Consider the following 22189-nt stretch of genomic DNA (forward strand, 5'->3'; position numbering starts at 1 on the left):
TTTACTATGTAATCAGATGGATTTGTCAAGGTATTAAAATAAGTTAGTAAGACAAAAAAAAAAAACAACCAACACTGATACAGGTGACTCAGAAATTTTCTTTAGTAACAAGTTACAAGTGTCAATTAAAGAATATGAGAAGCAAAAGCCTCAGAGAAACAGATGCCAAGTTGGGATTGGACATGTAAGAGATTTTCGAGAGAAATGCCTGTGCAGGGTAAATGAGAGGAAGTGGAAGTAAGCAGAGAGAGCCTTCAGATAATAATGGAGGTCTGATCCCTGTGCAAGTATAAGCAAAGAGGATGTTTGGGTTAAAAGAGTCTCAGACTAGAGAGCCCTACTAAACAGGCTTTGGCCAGGCCAGCAGGATTCATCCAACACAAGTTGCCCTTTAGAGGAGGCCCTAGTCTTGCAGGAACGGGTCTGTACTACCATTGCCACAATGTTCATTTATTGCCTGAAAGCAGCCTGGGGAAGCTTGGATCTGGTACAGATGCAGTGCTGGTCCAGAGGGCTGGCGCCTGGGCTGTCAGTCAACCATGTTCTTACCCAAGGAGAATCGAGTGCCAACTTTTTAAGACTGCCAATTTCATTTTCTTGGCAGAGTGTAAAGCTCTACTTGTCTCTATAAAAACCTCTACTTAATTACTTATTTTTTATGATTAGAAATTTATTTCAGGGTACTATCTGGTGTATAGGAAGAGGCAGTTCATTTTTAGGTAGGCATTAATGTCAAATTAACTCCTTTTCATGTAGTTGTTACAAAATTATGCAGAAAAATTGTAGTATACTATTAATATACAGAAAAAAATTAAATTTTCTGTAGCTCCACTAGCATAGAATACTTTGTGTATTCATTATACTGCTTTCCGGTTAAATCTTTAGCCATTTATACCTAGGTTTTGATGAAGGCAAAGTATTATATGTTACTTTGCATACAACATTAAATTATGAAAATAATTTAATATTTTTACAGACTTTTCATAATCACCAATTGAATGGATGCATCAATCACACCATATGGACATATAATACTTTACTTAAACGTGCTCTTTTGTTTAAAATTTCTGCTACTATAGAAAACGCTGTGATAAGCATCTTTGTACATGATGGTTTTTTGTATCATTTGAATAGTTTTCTCCTTCATTAGAAAATAAGATCAAATAGATCAGGAATACAATTTTACTTATCTTTTTGTTTTCAGCAATTAGCATATTTGTAATACATGGTATTTCCTCTATAAATGAATTAAAGCGTTGGACTGAAGATTGAGCACACACTTTAGAAAGTCTTTTTTATCAGAGAGAGTGTGTGTGTGATTCCTTGAAATTATTATTCTAACTTCTCAGAACTCAAAGGCAGAGACTAAGCATTCTACCCATGCACAACACAAATGCACTTGCTAACTACTTACCAAAATGTTGTTATGTTCTTATAAATTAGAAAACTCAAAATCTAACTACCCCGGATTGTTTAACAAAGATAAAGTAAGATACCATGGAAACTTCAAAGAGAAAAGGAGTCTTCAAGCTAAATCAATCTTGTTTCAAATCCTGGCTCTATTATTTAATAGTGTGGGTCCTGCAAATTCTATAAATCTATTTTTTTCTAATTTGTAAAACAGGAATAGTAATGTTTATTTCATGGGATTACTCTGGATTAAATGACATACCTTAATATGGAAGAAACCTAGCACTCAGTTCATGAAACATGGTAGGAACTTACTCAACAGCTGAGAAGAACAATAAAAACATCAATCATCAAAATAAACATTTAGTAAAATTATATACTAAGGAGTATATTTATTTCCAATAATGATAAAATTATACTCATTCAAATTATTTAAGAGAAGTGCTTGCAAATGTCTACAAATTCCCAGAATATTGCCTAAGAAAATAATACTTGTTTCCTCCAAATGAATGTTCACTTAACATAGGTAAATGTTACAAAACTTCCAGTCTATGAATGATAATGAAACATCAGATATGCTATATGAACTATCTTTAAAATTATAAGTGTTTTTTAATCACCAAAATAATACCAATATGAAATTAAGGTAGTTAATGAATATTCTGAAGGTAATTCAGAAAGTGTGGAGGAAAAATGAAGAAAATTAACTATAATGAAATTTCCTTTCTGTTATTGCCAAAAATGAGGGAAGTTAGTTTGTGATGTCATTGAGGTCAATTTTTATATTACCTCTGAGATAGCTGGGAAAAGGGGGATATAAGTCAATATAAGCATGTGCTTCCTATTTTTTCTGGGAACTTCCATTTGACTACAGTTGTATTTCAAAGAAAGATCAAGTTCTTATACATGCAGTGGTCTGCATCTATCCATCAGATGTTTTATTTTATAAAACTGGGATTTAAAGCTAGATGGATGCCCTAAATTTTGGTTGTTGACAATATCTCAGCAGTTCTAATTAGAAAAAATTTTCCTGGAAGACACATGAGCAGGATTCTTAATATTTCAGTACTTTTAATGCTTTAGTTTATAACTGAATGTATGTATGTACATATGTATATATTTTATTGAGAGAAAATAAGAAATTATTTAAAGGAAATCATACAACTGTATTTCAGTAGTATATATTTTTGAAGTTAAATACAGCAAAACAATTAATATAAATGAGCACTTCATTAAAATTCTGTTAAATAAATGTACTCCAGGAGTTCACATAGGGATAAAATTTGTATACTGTGGTAATAAACTACCCACAAATCTCAGTGGCTTACAATACTAAATGTTTATTTCTCGCTCAGGCTACATGTCCATTGTAGGTCAACTGTGGCTATGTTCATGCTGCCTTCACCCTGAAAGTGAAGTCATGGAGTAGTAGCCTCTGTCTGAGTATGGCTGGTCTTCTGGCAGAAGGACAGAGAGATATGGTGACCCATACACTGACAATAAATCTTCTGCTTGGTAGTGATCTATGTTACATGTATTCCATTAACCAAAGCAAATTGCAGGGCCAAACCTGAGTTTAATGGGACAGGGATGCATTGCAGAAAGGAGTATTTCAGGTCACATGACCAAGTTAGAAGTCAGTGGAGTGAAAAGAATAGTTATCTGACAGGAAGAAGAGGAAAAATATTGAGAAGAATAATGTACTCCATTATCCGTTAACTCTCCTTTAATAACTATCAATACAATTATTGTAAAGATAAAATGAGGTACAAATACTTAAAGGTTAAGTTTTAATTTACAATGTTAATTTATACTCTTTAAAAGGATAAAGAGAGTGGATGTTAACTAAACTTATTGTGGCAATCATTTCACTATATATACATAGACCAAATCATTACGTTGTACACCTTAAACATGTACAATGTTATATGTCAATTATATCTCAATAAAACTGAAAAATAATTTAAAAGGATAAAGGGGGTAAAGGCTGCATTAGCTAAAATGTTTAGGTTCACAGCAAAAGAGATTTGAATGAATAGTGTAGAAATATCAACTAAGGCTGTTAAGATAAACTTGAATATCTACTGCGGGAGGGAAGCTCATCTCTCAAATATATGTAAATAAATAATATATTATAGATTTACCTGATTTTACCGGTATAAAAGTTTATATATACTTTTTCAGTGGAGGACTAATATTTACTAAAGTTGGGTGTAAGTCTAGGTTGATCTCACTCAAATGAAGGTGGGGTTACTTACAGGTAATAAACAAAGTAGTCTGTTACTTTTGGTGAATTATAGATGAATATCTATATTACTATATGTTTCTACCACAATTCATAAGTAAGCTGAAACTTTATGCTTGTTAAACACACAGTCGTAGCAGGAAGCATTAGCTATAGGACCAGGGTTTGAGTCTCAGTTTTGAAAATAAATGAGTTTGTGCTTTGGTTGATTCCCTACTGACTTGTTTCCTCATTTACAAAATAAAGGCAGTGGGCTATTTGATCCCTAAAGTCTAACTTCTCGTCCTAAAATGTGATAATCATGCTTTCCATATATATACATATATATATATATGGAAAGCATGATTATATATGTGTGTGTATATATATAGACATGTATATATATACATATGTGTATATATATATATAATATGTATATATATGTATACATGATTTTATATATATATGGAGAGTGAGTCATCCACTCATGATTTGGTAAGACAATCTTTGACAGAGTTCTTGGAATAGATGTCTGGGGTCTTGGTTCTTCTGACTTAAAAGGAAGAAGCATAGGTGTGTTCAATACTTTTTCCTTTTTTCTTTGAACCCTTCTTCACTCATCTTTCATTAAGTCTTCTTTTCTACACGTGCATTTTAAAATACATTTTACCAGACTAATGATTACAACTTTTCCTGCACTTATTTACCTTTTAATTTTTATTTTAGGGTGTGGTGGTATAGAATCACTTGCGTATGGTTGTGCAGATTGTGTACCGCACAAATCTAGGGCCACTCCTCACATTATCAGTGCATAATCTCTATGGCCTTAAATGACAGTTGTGGGAGTGGCAAAACTTTATTACATTAATATTATACGATATTTCCTTGCACTGGATTCTTCATTTTTGAGTATTATTAAAACAGGACAGTTCATATGATGTAGGCGTTAGTCTAACTGAATGTAAAATATTTCTAATGCTTTTTTTCCCCTATTATTATTCTCTCACACAATTAGAATAATCTTAAACTATTTTTAAAAATACACTACTTGGTTGAACTTTCTATCATACAATTTTTGTTTTTGAATTCTTTAGCGTTGATAAAGCAGATGATGAAGATGATGAGGATTTAACAGTGAACAAAACTTGGGTCTTGGCACCAAAGATTCATGAAGGAGATATAACACAAATTCTCAACTCCTTGCTTCAAGGCTATGACAATAAACTTCGCCCAGATATAGGAGGTAAGTTCGAGTAATCATTCTCGGATTTTGGTAACTGTGAAAGCCACATTTGCTGATGTTATTTTATCATATTTCATATTCCTTGAGTGTCCGATGCGTGTTAGAGACTGCGGGTTTGGCAATTATTATTTGGAATGGTACTGTTTTGAAAGCTTCACAGTTTGACGTGGGAAGAAAGACATCTAAACATTTTCGATGTAATTACTGTACAATTGCTACAACAGAGCAATTTTTGATAAAACTGCCTGAAAAACTAAGAGATATTTCATAAAAGGGAATATTTGAAAGGTATGTAGGCGTTCGAATTTTGTGCAGTGCTGCACTGTTTTAGTTAATGTAGAATTATAAGCCTTGAGAGTATATTTAGTGTAGACAATCCAACATTGTTCTTCTTTTTCAAAATTGTTATTCTCAGTTCTGAGCATTTATGCATACATTTTTAACATAAATAACCTCAAAGTTTCCCACTGCAACACTTTAAAACAAACAAAATATGTCAGCCAGATTTTTATTGGGATTGCATTAAATCTATAATCAATATAGGGAAATTGAAATGTTTACCATACTGAATTTTTACTGTACCAAATTCATGATCATCATATATTCTTCCACATATGTTCAATTTTTTATTAATGTCTTCTGTAAAGAAGTGCTGAATATATTTTACTAGATTTAATTTTCTATATTTGAAGTTTTAATGTAAGTATAAATAGATTTTTTTTAATTTTACTCTCTAAGTTTTTATTAGCAGTGTATAGAAATGCAATAGATATTTTGCTAATCTACTCTGTCCTCAGCAGCCTTGCTAAATTTATCAACTTTATTTATTGCTATATTAATGTAGATTTTCTATAAACACAGAGAGTAATGACTATTACCAATAATGACTACTTTGCCAATAGAGTTTATTTTGCATATAATGAACATTCTAATTAATTTTCAAAATTATACTTTTTTCATGACATATTGCACTAAGACTAGAGATCAGTGTTGAATAGTCCTGGTTTGTTCCTGATATCAGGGAAAACAGTCTATATTTCACTATTAATTATGATGTTTGATGTAAGCTTCTTTTTTTTTAAGATGCTCTTTGTAGTTCCTTTACCTTCTTATTTTGCTAGGGTTCTTTTTACCTCCCTACTGGTTCAGATGACTTCTGTGCACCTATTGAAACAATCATATTGATCATATTTTGCCCTTTATTCTACTAACGTTTTTTCTGTAACTAACTTTGGCTGATTTTTAAAACTTAAACAAAATTTGCGTGTCTGTAATGTTACTTAGTTGTGACATGGTAATATTTTTAAAATATCACTAGATTCAGTTTGATAATATTTAGTTTTGGAATTTTATATCTATGTTCATAAAGGGCATTAGCCTGTTATTTTACTTTCTGTAATGTCTTTTTCAGTTTTGGCATCAATATTATGCTAGCATCTACAAATGAGCTATATTTCCCTCTCTTTTCATCTCTGAAAGAGTTATCTAAAATGGATACTATTTCTCCCTTAAATATTTGGAAGAATTACTTGGTGAAGTCATGTTGGCCTAGAGTTTGTATTCTGGGAAAAAATTTTAGCAGTTCAATTACTTTATTAGTTTTGGTCAGTTTTCAAGGAATTTAAATTTTAAAATTTACTTGAGTTAGATTGTTTCATAACATCTTTTATGATATTTTTAATGTTTTTAGGATCTGAGGGCTTTTCTCCTCCACCATTCCTGATATTAGTAATCCATTCTTTCATTTATGAATAAATCTTGAAGGGCTTTAAAATTTTTATTAGTTTGTCATAAAATCGAATTTTAGCTTTGTCAAATTTCTTTGTTGAAAATTTTCTAAAATTTTATTATTTTACACTATTTTGTTTATTGTTAATCTATTTTCCATGATTTAGTTTTCTGTTTTCCTAGATTATTTTAATTATTTTTTCAAAATAAAATTTAGACTTAATAAAATATTATCTATCCATGAAATTCCCAGAAATCTTTCAGCCATAATGTTAATATTTACATAATCACAGAATCATTACCTAAATCAATAAATTAATATTGATACAATACTATTAACTAATCTACAGACCTTATTCAAATTATGGCAGATACCTCACTGATGTCCTTTTCTTCTGTTCAAAATCCCAACCAAGATCACACATTGCATTTTGTTCTCATGCCTCCATACTCTCCTCCAACCTGGTATAGTTTCTCAGTTTTTCTGTTTGTTTCATAAACATGATAATTTTAAAGTATACTGGCCAGTGGAACGCCCCTCAATTTGTCTGATATTTTCATTATTGGGCTGTGTTTATGCATTTTTGCCAAGAACACCGCAAAAGTGATATTTTGTGCTTTCAGTGTATTGTGTTAGGAGGTATGTGATGTTTATATATCTTATTACTGGTGATGTAAACCACACTTTCGTTAAGTGTGGTTTCTTCCAGGTTTCTTCACTGTGAAGTTATTATCTTTCTTTTTGATTAATAAATATGTTGTGAGGAGATACTGCGCTGGGGAGAAATATGCAGATATTTCTCAGCACACTTTTGTCATTCCTCTGGTCTCTATCAATGATTCTTACCTGCAAGAGTATTACTGTGATGTTTGTCAAGTAGTAAGTCAATATTATCATCATTCCTTCTACACAAATTAATTGTAATTCTGCAGTAAGGAGGATCTATGACTTGTCCAATTGTGTATCTATTCACTTATTTATTTACTCAGTGTAGACCTCTAGATATATGTCTTATCTTATAGTTTATTATCCTTTACCATCATTATTTATTTTATTGCTCAAAATGAAAATTTGACAACTGGTACATACTATAATTTTATTTCTCTTTTCTTTTATGTTTCTATCATTTTCTGAGCATATCCTTACTTTCTAGCACATAAAATTTTCCAGGCTCCTCTTGATCCAGCAATGGAATTCATCATTTCTCCAAGAACCCTGGTTCCTCTTTTTGTAGAATGGTATTTAGAAACCAAGATGTGAGCACCAGGTGTATTTCTTAATATTGGGTATCATTGCTTCTTGACCTTCTCATTGGGCAGAAGGAGAAAATATATGTTCTACACATGCATTCACAGGCATCTATATTTCTATGTCTATCCCTGTGTATATGTATTATAAACCAGAAGTTGATACTGACAGCCTTGATTCCAATCCAAAGACCATAGGATTCATTCTAACCTTTCCCTTTTCCTTATCTGTAATTTCTTTTTCCATCAGGGAGACACCTGGCTCCCATTTACCCATAGTATATTTTATTACTTGTTCAATTCCAGTAAATACATAAAGTAATTCTATAATTTTAACACGTCTATAAAAAATTAACTAGAATAAAATATTCATATACAATTTTTTTTTGCCTTTATCTTTGCAGTATGTAATCAAAATACTGTTCCTCAAAGTAACTTAGGTTAGTTCTTTTCTTCCCTATCCCCATTCAACGTGGTTATGTTAACCATTTTTTGACAGTTTCATTTCCATGTTACTGGTTATATTCCACTTTGAATGGAATTCATCTATGTTTACTTTTAGCATTTGTATGATTTTATTTCTTTTATTTAATTCCCTGATGCATTTGAATTTTATTCCTGTGTATGGTGTAAAGTATGAATCTAATTTTTATCTTTTTCAAATGGCTTTTCTGTTGACTCAGCATGAGTTTTTAAAAAGTCAATCTTTGCTTCCATTATTTGAGATGTCAACTTTATCATATATTACATTTTCTTATGTACTTTTGTGATTTCTGTCCTTTCTATCCCATTCTTTTATTTGTTTTTCTATTTATTTGCCACCACACTATATTAACAGTAGAGATTCAACAGTATTTTGAGACTAAAACATTTAGTATTAATATCTTATAGAGCTGGCCCCACCTTATATTTTCATTTTCTTTTGGTTTTCCTTTTCAGTTTTCCTGGCTATTGCGTGTCATTTAAAAAAAAAAAAAGGAGCTTTATTATCAACAAGTTTAGTTACATTTAAAAAAGAACTGTTGGTATTTTTATTGGGATTGCGTTAAATTTGTAAATTAACTTTGGGAAAACTAACATCTTTATAACATTGTATCATCTAATATGGGAACATGGGCTGCCTTTCTAAATCTTCATGTTAATTTTGTATCTCTCTGGAATGTTTTAAGATTTACTCATAGATTTTTCACATTTCTTAAATTGAATCCTAAGTATTTAATTTTTTCTCCTGTAAATATTTCCTCAACTGTAATGTCCTCTACCTGATTTCTGGTTTTGTATATCAATGTCATTGATTTATGAATGTTCATTTTATATCTTACTACCTTCCTGCTGCCTTCTGATTTTTTGGTTAGTTTAAGCATCATTTGTTTTCAAAATATGCTATCATACCATATACAAAAAGTTATTTATTTTATTTACCAACTCATATGCAACTAATAGAATTTTCTTGTCTAAAAGCGTTATGATGTTTCATTGTCTAATATGTCTAACATAATAATGAATAGTAGTGGAGATAATGGGTAATTTTGCCTCATTTTAGTTCTCATGGAAATGACTCTAGTGTTTCTTCATATGAATATTCACATTAAGAACTTATCCCTTGATTTGCTTGATTTAGTTTTAAAATCAGGAATTGGTATTGAAATTTTTCAAAGCCTTTTTCAACATTTCCGGAAATAATTTTGAGTTTTATCCTCTTTAAATCTATTAGTATGGTGTATAGTATTAATTGAAACAATTTGCATTCTTAACTAAAGCTCTCTTGGTCATGATATATTATAAACTTAATGAGGTATTGGATTCTGCTTGCTAATATATTATTTAGTATTTTGTATTGGTATTTATAAGTGATATTCATCTTCTATTTTATTTTTGAGTACTGTCTTCATTTGTTTTAGCCATCCTTTTACATTTGTTTCATGAAAAGGTATTTTCCTTCATTCTCAAAGGTCTAGCACTTTATCCAGGTGTTAGCATCATCTGACTTTTGGAGGTTTGATGGAATTCCATTATAAATTCATCCAGGTCTTGTGCTTTTTGGAAATAGTTAGTCACTTTGATCACTTTTTTTTCCTATGAAAATTGGTCTGTTTGTGCTTTCTACTCATTTTTGGTAATCTGTATTTGCCTAGGAAAACTATCTCTTTTATTTAGGTTTTCAAGTTTACTTGCAAAGAAGTCTTCAAAGTAATTTCTTAGGATTAAAAAAAACAAACTTTTTTTGTTTCAATGTTTAGTTCCCATTTGTTATTTCCTATTTTATATTTTGTATTATTACCCCCTTTTTTCTGATCAAGAAAATTAAGAGAAGTGGATTTTTTCAGAATTTCCATTATTAACGAATGAGCTCTACTGTTTTTCTATTAACTACCTTGTAATTTCTACTTTGTCTTTATTATAACCTTCATTATATTTTATTTTGTTTTGCTTTTTTTTTTTGAGTTGGAAATTTAATGATTTCTTTTCCCTCTTCAATTTTTGGTGTGTTACTCTCTGTATTTCCCTTTTTCTCCTGTAGATTTTGCCTCATAAAGGTAAATGCATTGTTATTTGGTGTATAAATATTTTGTGTTATATCTTCATAATGACTCTCAAGGCTTTAAACATTAAAAAGTTGTTTTTATTGAGATGGTTAAATTGATGCCAATTACTTATCACAAGAAACAGAAATCTGTACTTCCATTTTACTCGTCATATTTCACTATTATTATTTGACACTCTCTTTTCTTTCAATTAATGTCAGTTCCCTGAAGGTAGAAAGCACCCTATCCCTCGTTGCTAAAACAATGTCTGAAACATAAATTATGTTCATTTAATACTTACTGAGTGAACTTTTCTGAATAGAATCTAGCGTGTATAATCTTTTAATTTCATGTGTAAGTATTTTGACAGTTGTCCTACTTCATGAATTTAGCATTTTACCTAAATTATTTCAGATCAAGATTTGGACTTTCAAATGCTATATACATCTGTGACATCACATCGTTTAATAGATTAGACAAAACATGTCCTAAGTACCTTGATAATTATACCATGCATAGCAGCATTTGTATCTGTGCATCTCAGATTATACAAAATGAATTATTTAATTGTTCACATGATTTGTAGGCATTCCTTTCTGTCCAAAATTTGTGTTAACATCTTTCTTCTTCATTAATTATGAAAATAAATTTAATGAATTTACTGAGGACTTCTGAAATTAATAAGGAATTAATATTAAAAGGCTTTGTAATTCTAGTAAAGCTTTAATTACTTTATGTTGAATTTTATTTTTTATTTCTTAACAACTTTTCCGGTAGAGTCTACAGCTTTTCAAACAATTTCAGTGATTTAAATAGTTTGATTTAATCTAAAAAATTACTATCCCAATAGATTTAAAGCTATCCCTCTCCCAGAATAGATGATAGACATGTACCACTAGACAGGGACTTGGGGTGAGAAGGGAAGGATCTGCTTTTTTATTCCATCTGTTTAATTCTTCTAAGTTTCTAGTGATGGTAACATGCAGGAGATATGAGGAGTTAACTAGGTGCAGTTTGAAACTTTTGTCTTCTTAGTTTTTATTTCTTTTTGGGTTAACACCAAATGGCCCTTAGTACACTTTGAGAGGCAAACATATAAATAGTGAGGGTAGGAGGGTAGGAATAGAGTAGAAATGCTTTATGTTGTTGTTCATAGGCATTTTATACTGCTCACTTCCTTGACCTGGGGAATCTAGAGGCTTCTCTATATCTTCCACCTGCCTTAGCTCCTTTCATCAACAATCTAGTCTGGAGATACGTGCTGCTGGTGGCCAAAAAACTGGTAAGATGCCTCTGGTCCAGTTATTTTCTTTTGATGTGAATTGTACCCACAAGAAAATAAAATATCCTAGACATTCCAAAGAGTGGGTGTGCAGATACTCCATTGCTTCTCTTTCTTTAAATCTCCTCTCCAACTTTCTTTTCCCCTGATCAGGTGTAGGAGCAGGAGCAGGTTGCTAAGTCTGCTGTCTAAAGAGACATTAAACTACAGAATAAGAGATCAGTCTTTCATTCTCCTAAGAAGAAATACGAAATAATTAAATTTACATATATTTAATATATGTTATATATATTAAAAGCAGTCATACATTTGTGAGTATTGAATACTTGAAATTGGTTATTGACTATTGAGTACTTGAAATGTGGTTAGTATGGCTAAATTTCAATTAAATTTAATTAATTTCTATTTAAATGTAAGTAGTAATATGTACTGTGCAGAGTAGCATTTTATCTGTTCATCTCAGAGTATACATAATAAATGACTTAAGTCTCTTCAAAAAGTGATGTTGGGAAAGCTGGACAGCTACATGTAAGTCAATGAAATTTGAACACTCCTTCATACCATATACAAAAATAAACTCAAAATGGCTTAAAGACCTAAATATAAGACAGACAACATAAAACTCTTAGAAGAGAACATAGACAAAACATTCTCTGACATAAATTGTAGCAATATTTTCTTAGATCAGTGTCCCGAGGAAAAATAAATAAAAGCAAAAATAAACAAATGGGACCTAATTAAACTCAAAAGCTTTCGCACAGCAAAGGAAATCATCAACAAAACGAAAAGACAGCTTATGGGATGGGAGAAAATATTTGCAAACGATGCGACCAACAAGGAGTTAATATCCAAAATATACAAACGGCACATACAACTCAATATCGAAAAAACAAACAACCCAATCAAAATGGGCAGAAGACCTATATAGACATTTTTCCAAAGAAGACATACAGATGGCCTAGAGGCAGATGAAAAGATGCTCATATCACTAATTATTAGAGAAATGCAAATCAAAACTACAATGAGGTATCACCTCACACTGGTCAGAATGGTTATTATCAAAAAGTCTACAAATAATAAATGCTGGAGAAGATGTGGAGAAAAGGAATCTCTTGTACACTGTTGTTGGGAATGCAAATTGGTGCCTCCACTATGGAAAATAGTATGGAGTTTCCTTAAAAAAATAAAAATAGAGCTACCATATGATCCAGCAATCCCACTCCCTGGTACATACCCAGAAAAAACAAAAACCTAATTCAAAAAGATACATGTGCCCCAGTGTTCACAGCAGCACTATTTATAATAGCCAAGACATAGACACAACCCAAGCACCCATCAACAGATCGGTTAAAGAAGATAAGATATATATATGATATATATACATATATGTATATATATATATAAATATATATAAAGGAATATTACTCAGCCATAAAAAGGAACAAAATATTGCCATTTGCAGCAACATGGATGGACCTAGAGAATATTATACTTAGTGAAGTATGTAAGACAGAGAAAGACAAATACTGTGATATCACTTATATGTGGAATCTAAAAAATAATACAAAGACTCTATATACAAAACAGAAAAAGACTCACAGGCATAGAAAACAAACTTATGGTTACCAAAGGGGAGAGAGAGGGGAGGAGGGACAAATTAGGAGTATGGGATTAACAGATACAAAGTACTATATATAAAATGCATAAAATAGTTAAGCAACAAGGATTTACTATATAGCACAGGGAATTGTAATCAATATCTTGTAATAATCTGTAATGGAATATAATCAGAAAAAAATAACTGAATCACTATGCTGAACACCTGAAACTAACACAAATACTATTGTGATTTATAGTATGATTTATACTAAATCAAATATACTTCAATAAAAAATTTGAAAACAAACGAATATGAATAATTATTAAAGTGATCTTTTTAGGCATTCTTTTCTGTCCAAAATTTATGTTAGTATCTTTTCTAGGTGTCTGTGTTAGTATCTACTAGCTAAGGTATTAGACAGCACAGTCTTAAGTATCTATTTATCCATATCTACCTTTTCTTCCATGTGTATCCAAGTGTCTATTTGTCCATATGTAACCTGGGGAAGGAGATGGCAAATGTTAGTTGACATTCCTTGTTAGTAAGGCCTGGGAAGAAGTATCTGGACCCAAATATAACATCTTTGTGTTGAGAACCCCTGCTGTCTGTTCTAGGGCAATAAGACATATTAGTCATAGTTCTTTCAAAATCTGTATATTATAACTGCAATATGCAGATCAGTGGGACTATTTCTTTTTTAATACCATTTAGGGGCAATAAGAAAAGACCATTAATCTTATTTTCCAGGATTAGAGTTTTTGACTGACTTAAATTAATTTTAATATCCAAAGTGACCCAAAAGCTACATATTATGCTAAAGATATCTTAGACAATTGGAATACAGCATGGTTAAAAATAAGTATGAAGAAAATATTTTTAAAATTCATTTTAATTTATATCTTCTGATTGATAACCGATTACCCACCCAGAGTGGGCTCTCTTCAGTTTTGCCTTAACTACCTGGAAACTCGATGTTGAGCTCCCTGTTTTTTTCTTTCTTTCTCTTTTCCTTCCTCTTTGTATTTGCTGGATTACTAAGTTGCCTGGAATGTCTATTTCTATATACTCACTTCCACTAGGAGTCTACTTATATTCTGGTGAGATACTTAAAGCAAAGTACTTAGAAGTCACAGCACAGAAAGAGGCCTTGCAAAAATAATTCAGTGTCATCTTTACCTGTCTTCCCTTTATCTATCAAAAATGTAATTTGCTGTGGCAGTACATGCTTTTCTCAGTCATTGTTGTACTATCACAAAAAACAGATCTTTGTTCTCTGTGTGTATTGATGAATTAAACATAGTGTGCCCACTTTCTAAATATCATTTAATAAGCTTGGAATAGCAATTTTCTTTTAGTTTCATTTTTCTACTTTTGAACTGAAGTATGGTGTTTTCCTTTAAAATATCACTGAAATTCTGCAATTGGACAAACCTTCTACTGAGAAAATCATAAAGCCAAGAAAGTACTTACTCAATTACTAAGAATCCTGTATTTTAAGTGATTTCACCCAAAAGTATTGTTCATAGCATAAATCAGTGAAAGCAGTAATAAGTCATTATTAAGGAACAATTACAGATTTCCATTGTTTTCCTTTTTATATTTTGAAGCATATAAGCACTAGCTGTAGTTTCAAAATTAATCTGAAATATTTTAATTCACTTTCAGGTTTATTCTACTTCGTGTTTTGGGGATGAAGTTTAAAGGATTGGATCAAATGAAAGCATCTCAAAGTTATAAAATGATATACATAATAACTCAAAAAATGCTCATAGTTTGCAAATATATAATCATTGTGTAATTTATTGAATATCTTCTCTGTGAATAGCAATGTTCTACGTTGGACTTACTGATGTAATATATCTTTTGTCCCATCTCAGAAGGACTTGATGTATGCGCATCATGAAATATCTCAGTATGGCTCAAGCCCTAATGCCAGAGTTAATATTTTTGTAACATACATATATTTGCCTTATAGTTAGCTAAGGAAATGTTGATATCAAGAAACCAGGACAGATCACTCATATCTACAGCTTTCTCTACTGTAAAATGTGAAATGTATGTCCTGTAAATAAAAATGTCCTCAAGAATATTACTCAGCCATAAAAAGAAACGAAATTGAGTTATTTGTAGTGAGGTGGATGGACTTAGAGTCTGTCATACAGAGTGAAGTAAGTCAGAAAGAGAAAATCAAATACCATATGCTAACACATATATATGGAATCTAAAACAAAAACAAAAACAAAAACAAATGGTTCTGAAGAACCTAGGGGCAGGACAGGAATAAAGATGCAGACGTAGAGAATGGACTTGAGGACACGGGGAGGAGGAAAGGTAAGCGGGGACGAAGTGAGAGAGTGGCATGGACTTATATATACTACCAAATGTAAAATAGATAGCTAGTGGGAAGCAGCCACATAGCACAGGGAGATCAGCTCAGTGCTTTGTGACCACCTAGAGGGGTGGGATAGGGAGGGTGGGAGGGAGATGCAAGAGGGAGGAGATATGGGGATATATGTATATGTATAGCTGGTTCACTTTGTTATAAAGCAGAAACTAACACATCATTGTGAAGCAATTATACTCCAATAAAGATGTTAAAAAAAAATCATTTAGTTCTTGGCATAAGCAGTGTTCAGCCCCAAGTATCATGCAATAGAGAGCAGGCACTCAGCTTTTGTTGATTTATCAGATGAACTGAAAAAATCTAATCAGATAAGACTGGTACATTGCACTTAATTGCTTATAACTGGTAATAAATATACTAAATGATACTAATAAACCTATTGTTATTAATTGACTTTCATAAAAACCACTCTGTAAATCTAGTTATAATTAGCTTAATTATATGATATTTATTGGTTACAATTCATAGCTAGTCAAACATAAATGGCAAATGATTAAAGCAACTCATCTCAGAAGTCGTCAGCTTAGGTTAAGCTATATAACCTTCTATAAGTCATAGAAGCTACTTTTATTTAAGAAATCTAATTGTTGGCTACTAGATCGAATTACATTGTCATGTATCATGTAAATCTAGAAACCTATAGTTTTGCATACTAAAACTATTTCTAACAAATCCCATTTATTTTTCTAGCTAAAAAAATATGTATGTCATGTAATAAAATATTTGCTTGAGGAAAAACAAACTAAATAAATACTGTATGTTTTTCTAAGTGTAGGGCTTTTTATAATTTCAAAGATTAAAAATAAATATGGTTTTAAAATAATACAGGCACTGTTTTCCAAAATGCTTCAAGTTTTCCATGGAAGCTTACCAGCCTGGAAGCTCTGACAGACTAAGTTACTAAGATAGGGAGACTTGAGACAGGATAGGGACTCAGACAGGCAGATTCAGCTATGTACTAAAGGAGGGGGTTCATCCTGTGAGGTCTAATATAGCGCCTGCATTGTAAGAGTGGTAAGTACTGGGTCAGAAAGGGAAATCACATAAACTTAGCCAGAAAGGATAACTGAGTATACAGTACTGGAAACATGCTTACTTTAGCATAGAAACTTTCAGTGTACAAGGTGGTTTTTCTGCTTTATTTTATTTGCATTATCTCTATGTAAATCTCCATGAGATCTATGACAGATTTTCTTCTCACAATGTCTTTTTCCCTTCTTGTCTACTTTATGAAACCTTTATATGCATTCCTCAACAAGTATTTGCTGAATCAATAAATGAACCCTTTACGCTTTATATGGCAGGGGGGTAGGGAGTAAAAAGAAACTATGTGAAAATGTTTTTCATAGTGAACAAAAAAATCTCATGAGTATAAGTTATCATCATTATGGTAAATCTCATTATAGCATGCCAAAAATACCTGACAAAGGTTCAAAGCCCAAATCACAAATATGCACTATTGCAGATATTAGTTAATCATATCATTCGATTAACATTTAAAAGGCTGACCTGTGCTGCACATTTTGATAGAATATAAGAATACAGCATATACCATTTAAACACTAACTTGGAAAACACAAATGGTTATGTACAAAACACAACAGATGAAGTCCACAGGGATGGCTGTACAATATACTCTGAGAATTAGATGAAAATACACCTTTCACTGGAACCAGCTATAAACAACCCAAAGGAATTTTGTTAACAAGAGAGGAAGGAGGTGTGAACAAATTTAATGAAGCTCCTCACAAGAATCAGACCTGGATGTAGACGCTTCAGATCTATCACCTCCTTTAATCATCATAACTATGCTTCAAGCTCTAGTGTGTGCCGGAACTAGCTTATACTGGCTCACAATAACGACACATTATATATTGTCCCGACTCTGTATTCAGTGACTTCACACTGGTATCTTTAAATCATTCATTGTGGAAGTATTTACAACATTGAAATCAGCAAAAGGTACAAATTGGGGCTTTTTTTCTCCCAGTCCAAGAGCAAGTTTGTTAATATTTGCTAGCACATCATGATATGCACTAAGTAGGATAACACAACAATGTTTAGGCTCTAAAATCCATCTAATCCTAAAATTCTATGACTATTGCAGAGCAAATTACCTAGCATTTTTAACTGAATAAACTTCCTTACTTTTAATGGATGACTTAGACAGTTTTAGGCTGTACACTGGGAGGTTTTTAGTCAAAAATGGTAATTTTTAGTTACACAATTTATTTGTAAAATGAAAAGGTTTTTGTGTTTATATAATGGGCCATGCTTCCTCATTTAATAATGAGAATGTTTTATTATTGAAAGTGTAAAATAGTAATAGTTATTAAGATTTATTTAAATAAGATTTATTTAAGACAACCTATGATTATATCTTTGACCATTCTTTTTCTTTTTTTTAACATCTTTATGTTATGGTTTTCTCAGGGTATATGCCCAGTAGTGGGATTGCTGGGTCGTATGGTAGTTCTATTTTCAGTTGACCATTCTTTATATTGGTATTTTGCAGTGAGGCCCACAGTAATTGAAACTGATGTTTATGTAAACAGCATTGGACCAGTTGATCCCATAAATATGGTGAGTAACGAATATTAAAAATAGGTATCTGGCATAGAGTTCTGGAGTATATATATACCACAATAATGGAAAGAATACGTGAATAATTTCTGATAACTAATTCTGAATGAGTTCAGGGCAACAGGTGCAATTAGTGATTCGTTGGTTGTGCATAGTCTGACTCCAAGATATAGAGATGACTTTGCAAATGGCAGAGTCATTTTCTGAGATAGGGAATATAGCCATATGTGCCCTCAGATGCTGAAGGCACATTCAGGAGGAACTGTCCAGTAATGATTTGGATTTTAATTTCCAGGAAGAAGTTAGGACTGGAAATAGATGTAAATTGGGGAGGGAAGAGGGACAAGCAGCATAAAATATAGCTTAAAGCCTCAAGAAATGATCCAAGGAAGATGCAGATTAAGAGGAACACAGATCTGAGAATCAGATGGTATTTATAATGAGGTCAATGCATGTAAAATACAGGTGGAAGAAAGAGAAATGCAGAAAAGGGACATACTCAGAAAAGTCAGAGGGCAGGAGAAGAACCAGGGAGAAGATGATATTGTATAATCTGAGGAAGAAAAGAGAATGGAAAAGAAGGAACTAATAATCAGTTGTCAACATACATCAGAATCCAGTGATAAATGGAATAAATTGGGCCCACTGGTGTTGGTTATATGGTACTGGTTATCTCTGCTAGATGAAATTCAGTGGAAAAGTGAAAGAAAGAAAAGAATAACAGCTGAATCGTATGTCTCTCCTCCATCCTCAAAATCGATCTCCTATCCAACTTCTTGTCACAGAGCTAGAAATAAGGGTTCTGCAGTGATAGACATGCAATCATGTGTGGATTTCAAGGTGATGGTGAGTAAGTGGGAATGCAGGTTAATTTTATGAACTACTATTTTGAGAAATTTGACTTAGAAAAGAATGAGATAAGAGTTTGGTGGTAGAGAGGGAAGAAAGAGAGTAAAAGAGAAATATGAGCAAGAGAGAATATGAGAAAATGTCAAGGAAAGGTCATTTAGGATGGAAAATGGAAAAGTTTGTAACTATGCTTTACCTCTTATACACAGAATAGTTTTCATTACCATTTGAAAGACATAATTAATAACCCACAGACATTATTTAAAATAGGATGAAAATGTGCTGTTCCAAACCCTAATGATCCCATTTCTGTGAGTCAAACTACTTGGTCCCATTCAATGAGCTCAATCATGTGTTATGTTCATCTCCTTTGATTTGGCCACCTGTGTTACTCTCTCAGGCTGCCATAACAAAGTGCCAGAGACTGCTGGCTCAAACAACAGAAATTTCAGACATTTATGTCTCCAGTTTTTAAGGACAGAAGTCCAAATCAAGGTGTCAGCAACTTTGCTTTCTTCTCAGGCCTTTCTCCTTGGTTTGCAGATGGCCACCTTCTCACTGTGTCATCACATGGGCTTTCTTCAGTGCATGTATTTCCCTGGTGCTTTTTGTGTAACCAAATTTTCCCTTCTATAAAGACAGCAGTCAGATTGGATTTGGGTCCACCCTAAAGATCTCATTTTAACTTAATCATCTATTTAACTTTAATCATCTAAATCATCTATTTTAACTTAATCATCATTTTAACTTAATCATCTATTTAAAGGCCCTATCTTCAAATACAGTCACATTCTGAGGTACTGGGGGTTAGGGCTTCAACATATGAATTTTGGGAGGACACCATTTAGCCCATAACATCATGCAAAGATAATTCTCTAACACTTTGATGATTTTTCTCCCTAACTTCATTTATTCATTATTACAACAAATTGTCTCTTTATTACTGATCTTAACCACTTTATGCCTGAATAACCATTATTATATACTTGTCTGTGTCTGCTTATTCTTATAGTATTACAGTCATGCTCAGTTTTTCTCTTACTCAATATGATGTTCACATGATTGTCATTAACTTTCACAGCTGCCTATATTGATTACCGTACTGACAGCATTTTGGCCACACCATAATGGACATCTTTGTTGCCTTAGTGCAAATGAATATGAACTGGCTTGGGATAAGTTGAATTTGAGAGTCTGAAAATAGGAGCCAACTGCTCCAGGGGGAAGGGCTGGAGCAAATATTTATCAGGGATTAGCTAAACCTCTGAGGAACTGGAAAAACAGTGTTAAAGAAAGAAGGAAAAAGAAACAAATATCAGACCTTGAGGAACATATATTGGGTTGGCCAAAATGTTCATTCGTTTTTTCCTGTAAGATGGCTCTAGTAGCTCTTAGTTGTCTTTAACTTAATTTGAAACAATTTTGTTAGATTGTATTGTGACAACTGTCATATCAGCATGCATTAAAAAAAAAAAACTTACCAAACTGAGGAATTTTTGTGTAGCCATTTTAATACTGAAGATGGAAGAAAAAAAGCAACATTTTCAGCATATTACGCTTTATTATTTCAAGAAAGGTAAAAACGCAACTGAAACGTAAAAAAAGATTTGTGCAGTGTATGGAGAAGGTGCTGTGACTGATCAAACCTGTCAGAAGTGGTTTGCGAAGTTTCGTGCTGGAGATTTCTCTCTGGACGATGCCCCACGGTCGGGTAGACCAGTTGAAGTTGATAGGGATCAAATCAAGACATTCATTGAGAACAATCAACGTTATACCACGTGAGAGATAGCTGACATACTCAAAATATCCAAATCAAGCATTGAAAATCATTTGCACCAGCTTGGTTATGTTAATCACTTTGATGTTTGGGTTCCACATAAGTTAAGTAAAAAAACCTTCTTGACCGTATTTCCGCGTGTGATTCTCTATTGAAACGTAATGAAAACATTCCGTTTTAAAAACAAATTGTTGCGGGTGATGAAAAGTGGATACTGTACAATAATGTGGGACGGAAGAGATCGTGGGGCAAGCGAAATGAACCACCACCAACCACACCAAAGGCCGGTCTTCATCCAAAGAAGGTGATGTGTATATGGTGGGATTGGAAGGGAGTCCTCTAGTATGAGCTCCTTCTGGAAAACCAAACAATTAATTCCAACAAGTACTGCTCCCAATTAGATCAACTGAAAGCAGCACTTGATGAAAAGCATCCAGAATTAGTCAACAGAAAATGCATAATCTTCCATCAGGATAACACAAGACCACATGTTTCTTTGATGACCAGGCAAAAACTGTTACAGTTTGGCTGGGAAGTTCTGATTCTTCTGCTGTATTCACCAGAGACTGCATCTTCAGATTTCCATTTATTTCGGTCTTTACAAAATTCTGGAAAAAATTTCAATTCCCTGTAAGACTGTAAAAGGCACCTGGAACAGTTCTTTGCTCAAAAAGATTAAAAGTTTTGGGAAGATCGAATTATGAAGTTGCCTGAAAAATGGCAGAAGGTAGTGGAACAAAAGGGCAAATACGTTGTTCAATAAAGTTCTTGGTGAAAATGAAAAATGTGCCTTTTATTTTTACTTAAAAAACCAAAGGCACTTTTTGGCCAACCCAATATATTTAAGGACCTGAAAGATGAAATTGAGGTAGTAAATTAAACAGGATAGTTGGAAAGAAAATGAAGATAAAGCAAGGGAAGAGAAAGTTTCAAAGAGTGTTTTAGTATTACTTCTACCCCAAACAAATTTGTATACAACCTCTTGGTTTTTGTAAAGATAAAACATTCTATATACCTGTGTGTATTGATTTAACATTATGCAAATATAAGATTTCATAAAGTAATGCCTTACTAAAATGTTAATTTTCTCTTTAAAAAAATCATAAAATATTCAGTCTCTAATTAACCAATACTTAGATAAGCCCATTTGGGCATGTGGAAGTCTAAATTTTCCTGCATTGTATATGTTTTATTTGGGGCTTTTGTTTTCAATTTGAATGAATTCATTAAAGAAAAATGTGGTCATTAAAGAAGAAGTAGAATTCAAGACTGAATTAGTATTCCAGAAATATTTTGACAAGAATGGCTATCAAGAG

General features: G+C 32.3%; 1 protein-coding gene across 1 annotated transcript in view; it reads left to right on the plus strand.

Moving 5' to 3' along the window:
- Positions 1-22189, plus strand: part of GABRG1 (gamma-aminobutyric acid type A receptor subunit gamma1) — a 67991-nt gene that overhangs the window by 12780 nt on the left and 33022 nt on the right. Inside the window, exons 2-3 of the mRNA XM_082390687.1 lie at positions 4729-4877; positions 18180-18247. Of these exons, the coding sequence (XP_082246813.1) occupies positions 4729-4877; positions 18180-18247 (217 nt within the window). The remainder of the gene's footprint in view (positions 1-4728; positions 4878-18179; positions 18248-22189) is intronic.

This window comes from Balaenoptera borealis (assembly GCF_965194805.1).
Source record: "Balaenoptera borealis genome assembly, chromosome: 4".
NCBI lineage: Eukaryota > Metazoa > Chordata > Mammalia > Artiodactyla > Balaenopteridae > Balaenoptera > Balaenoptera borealis.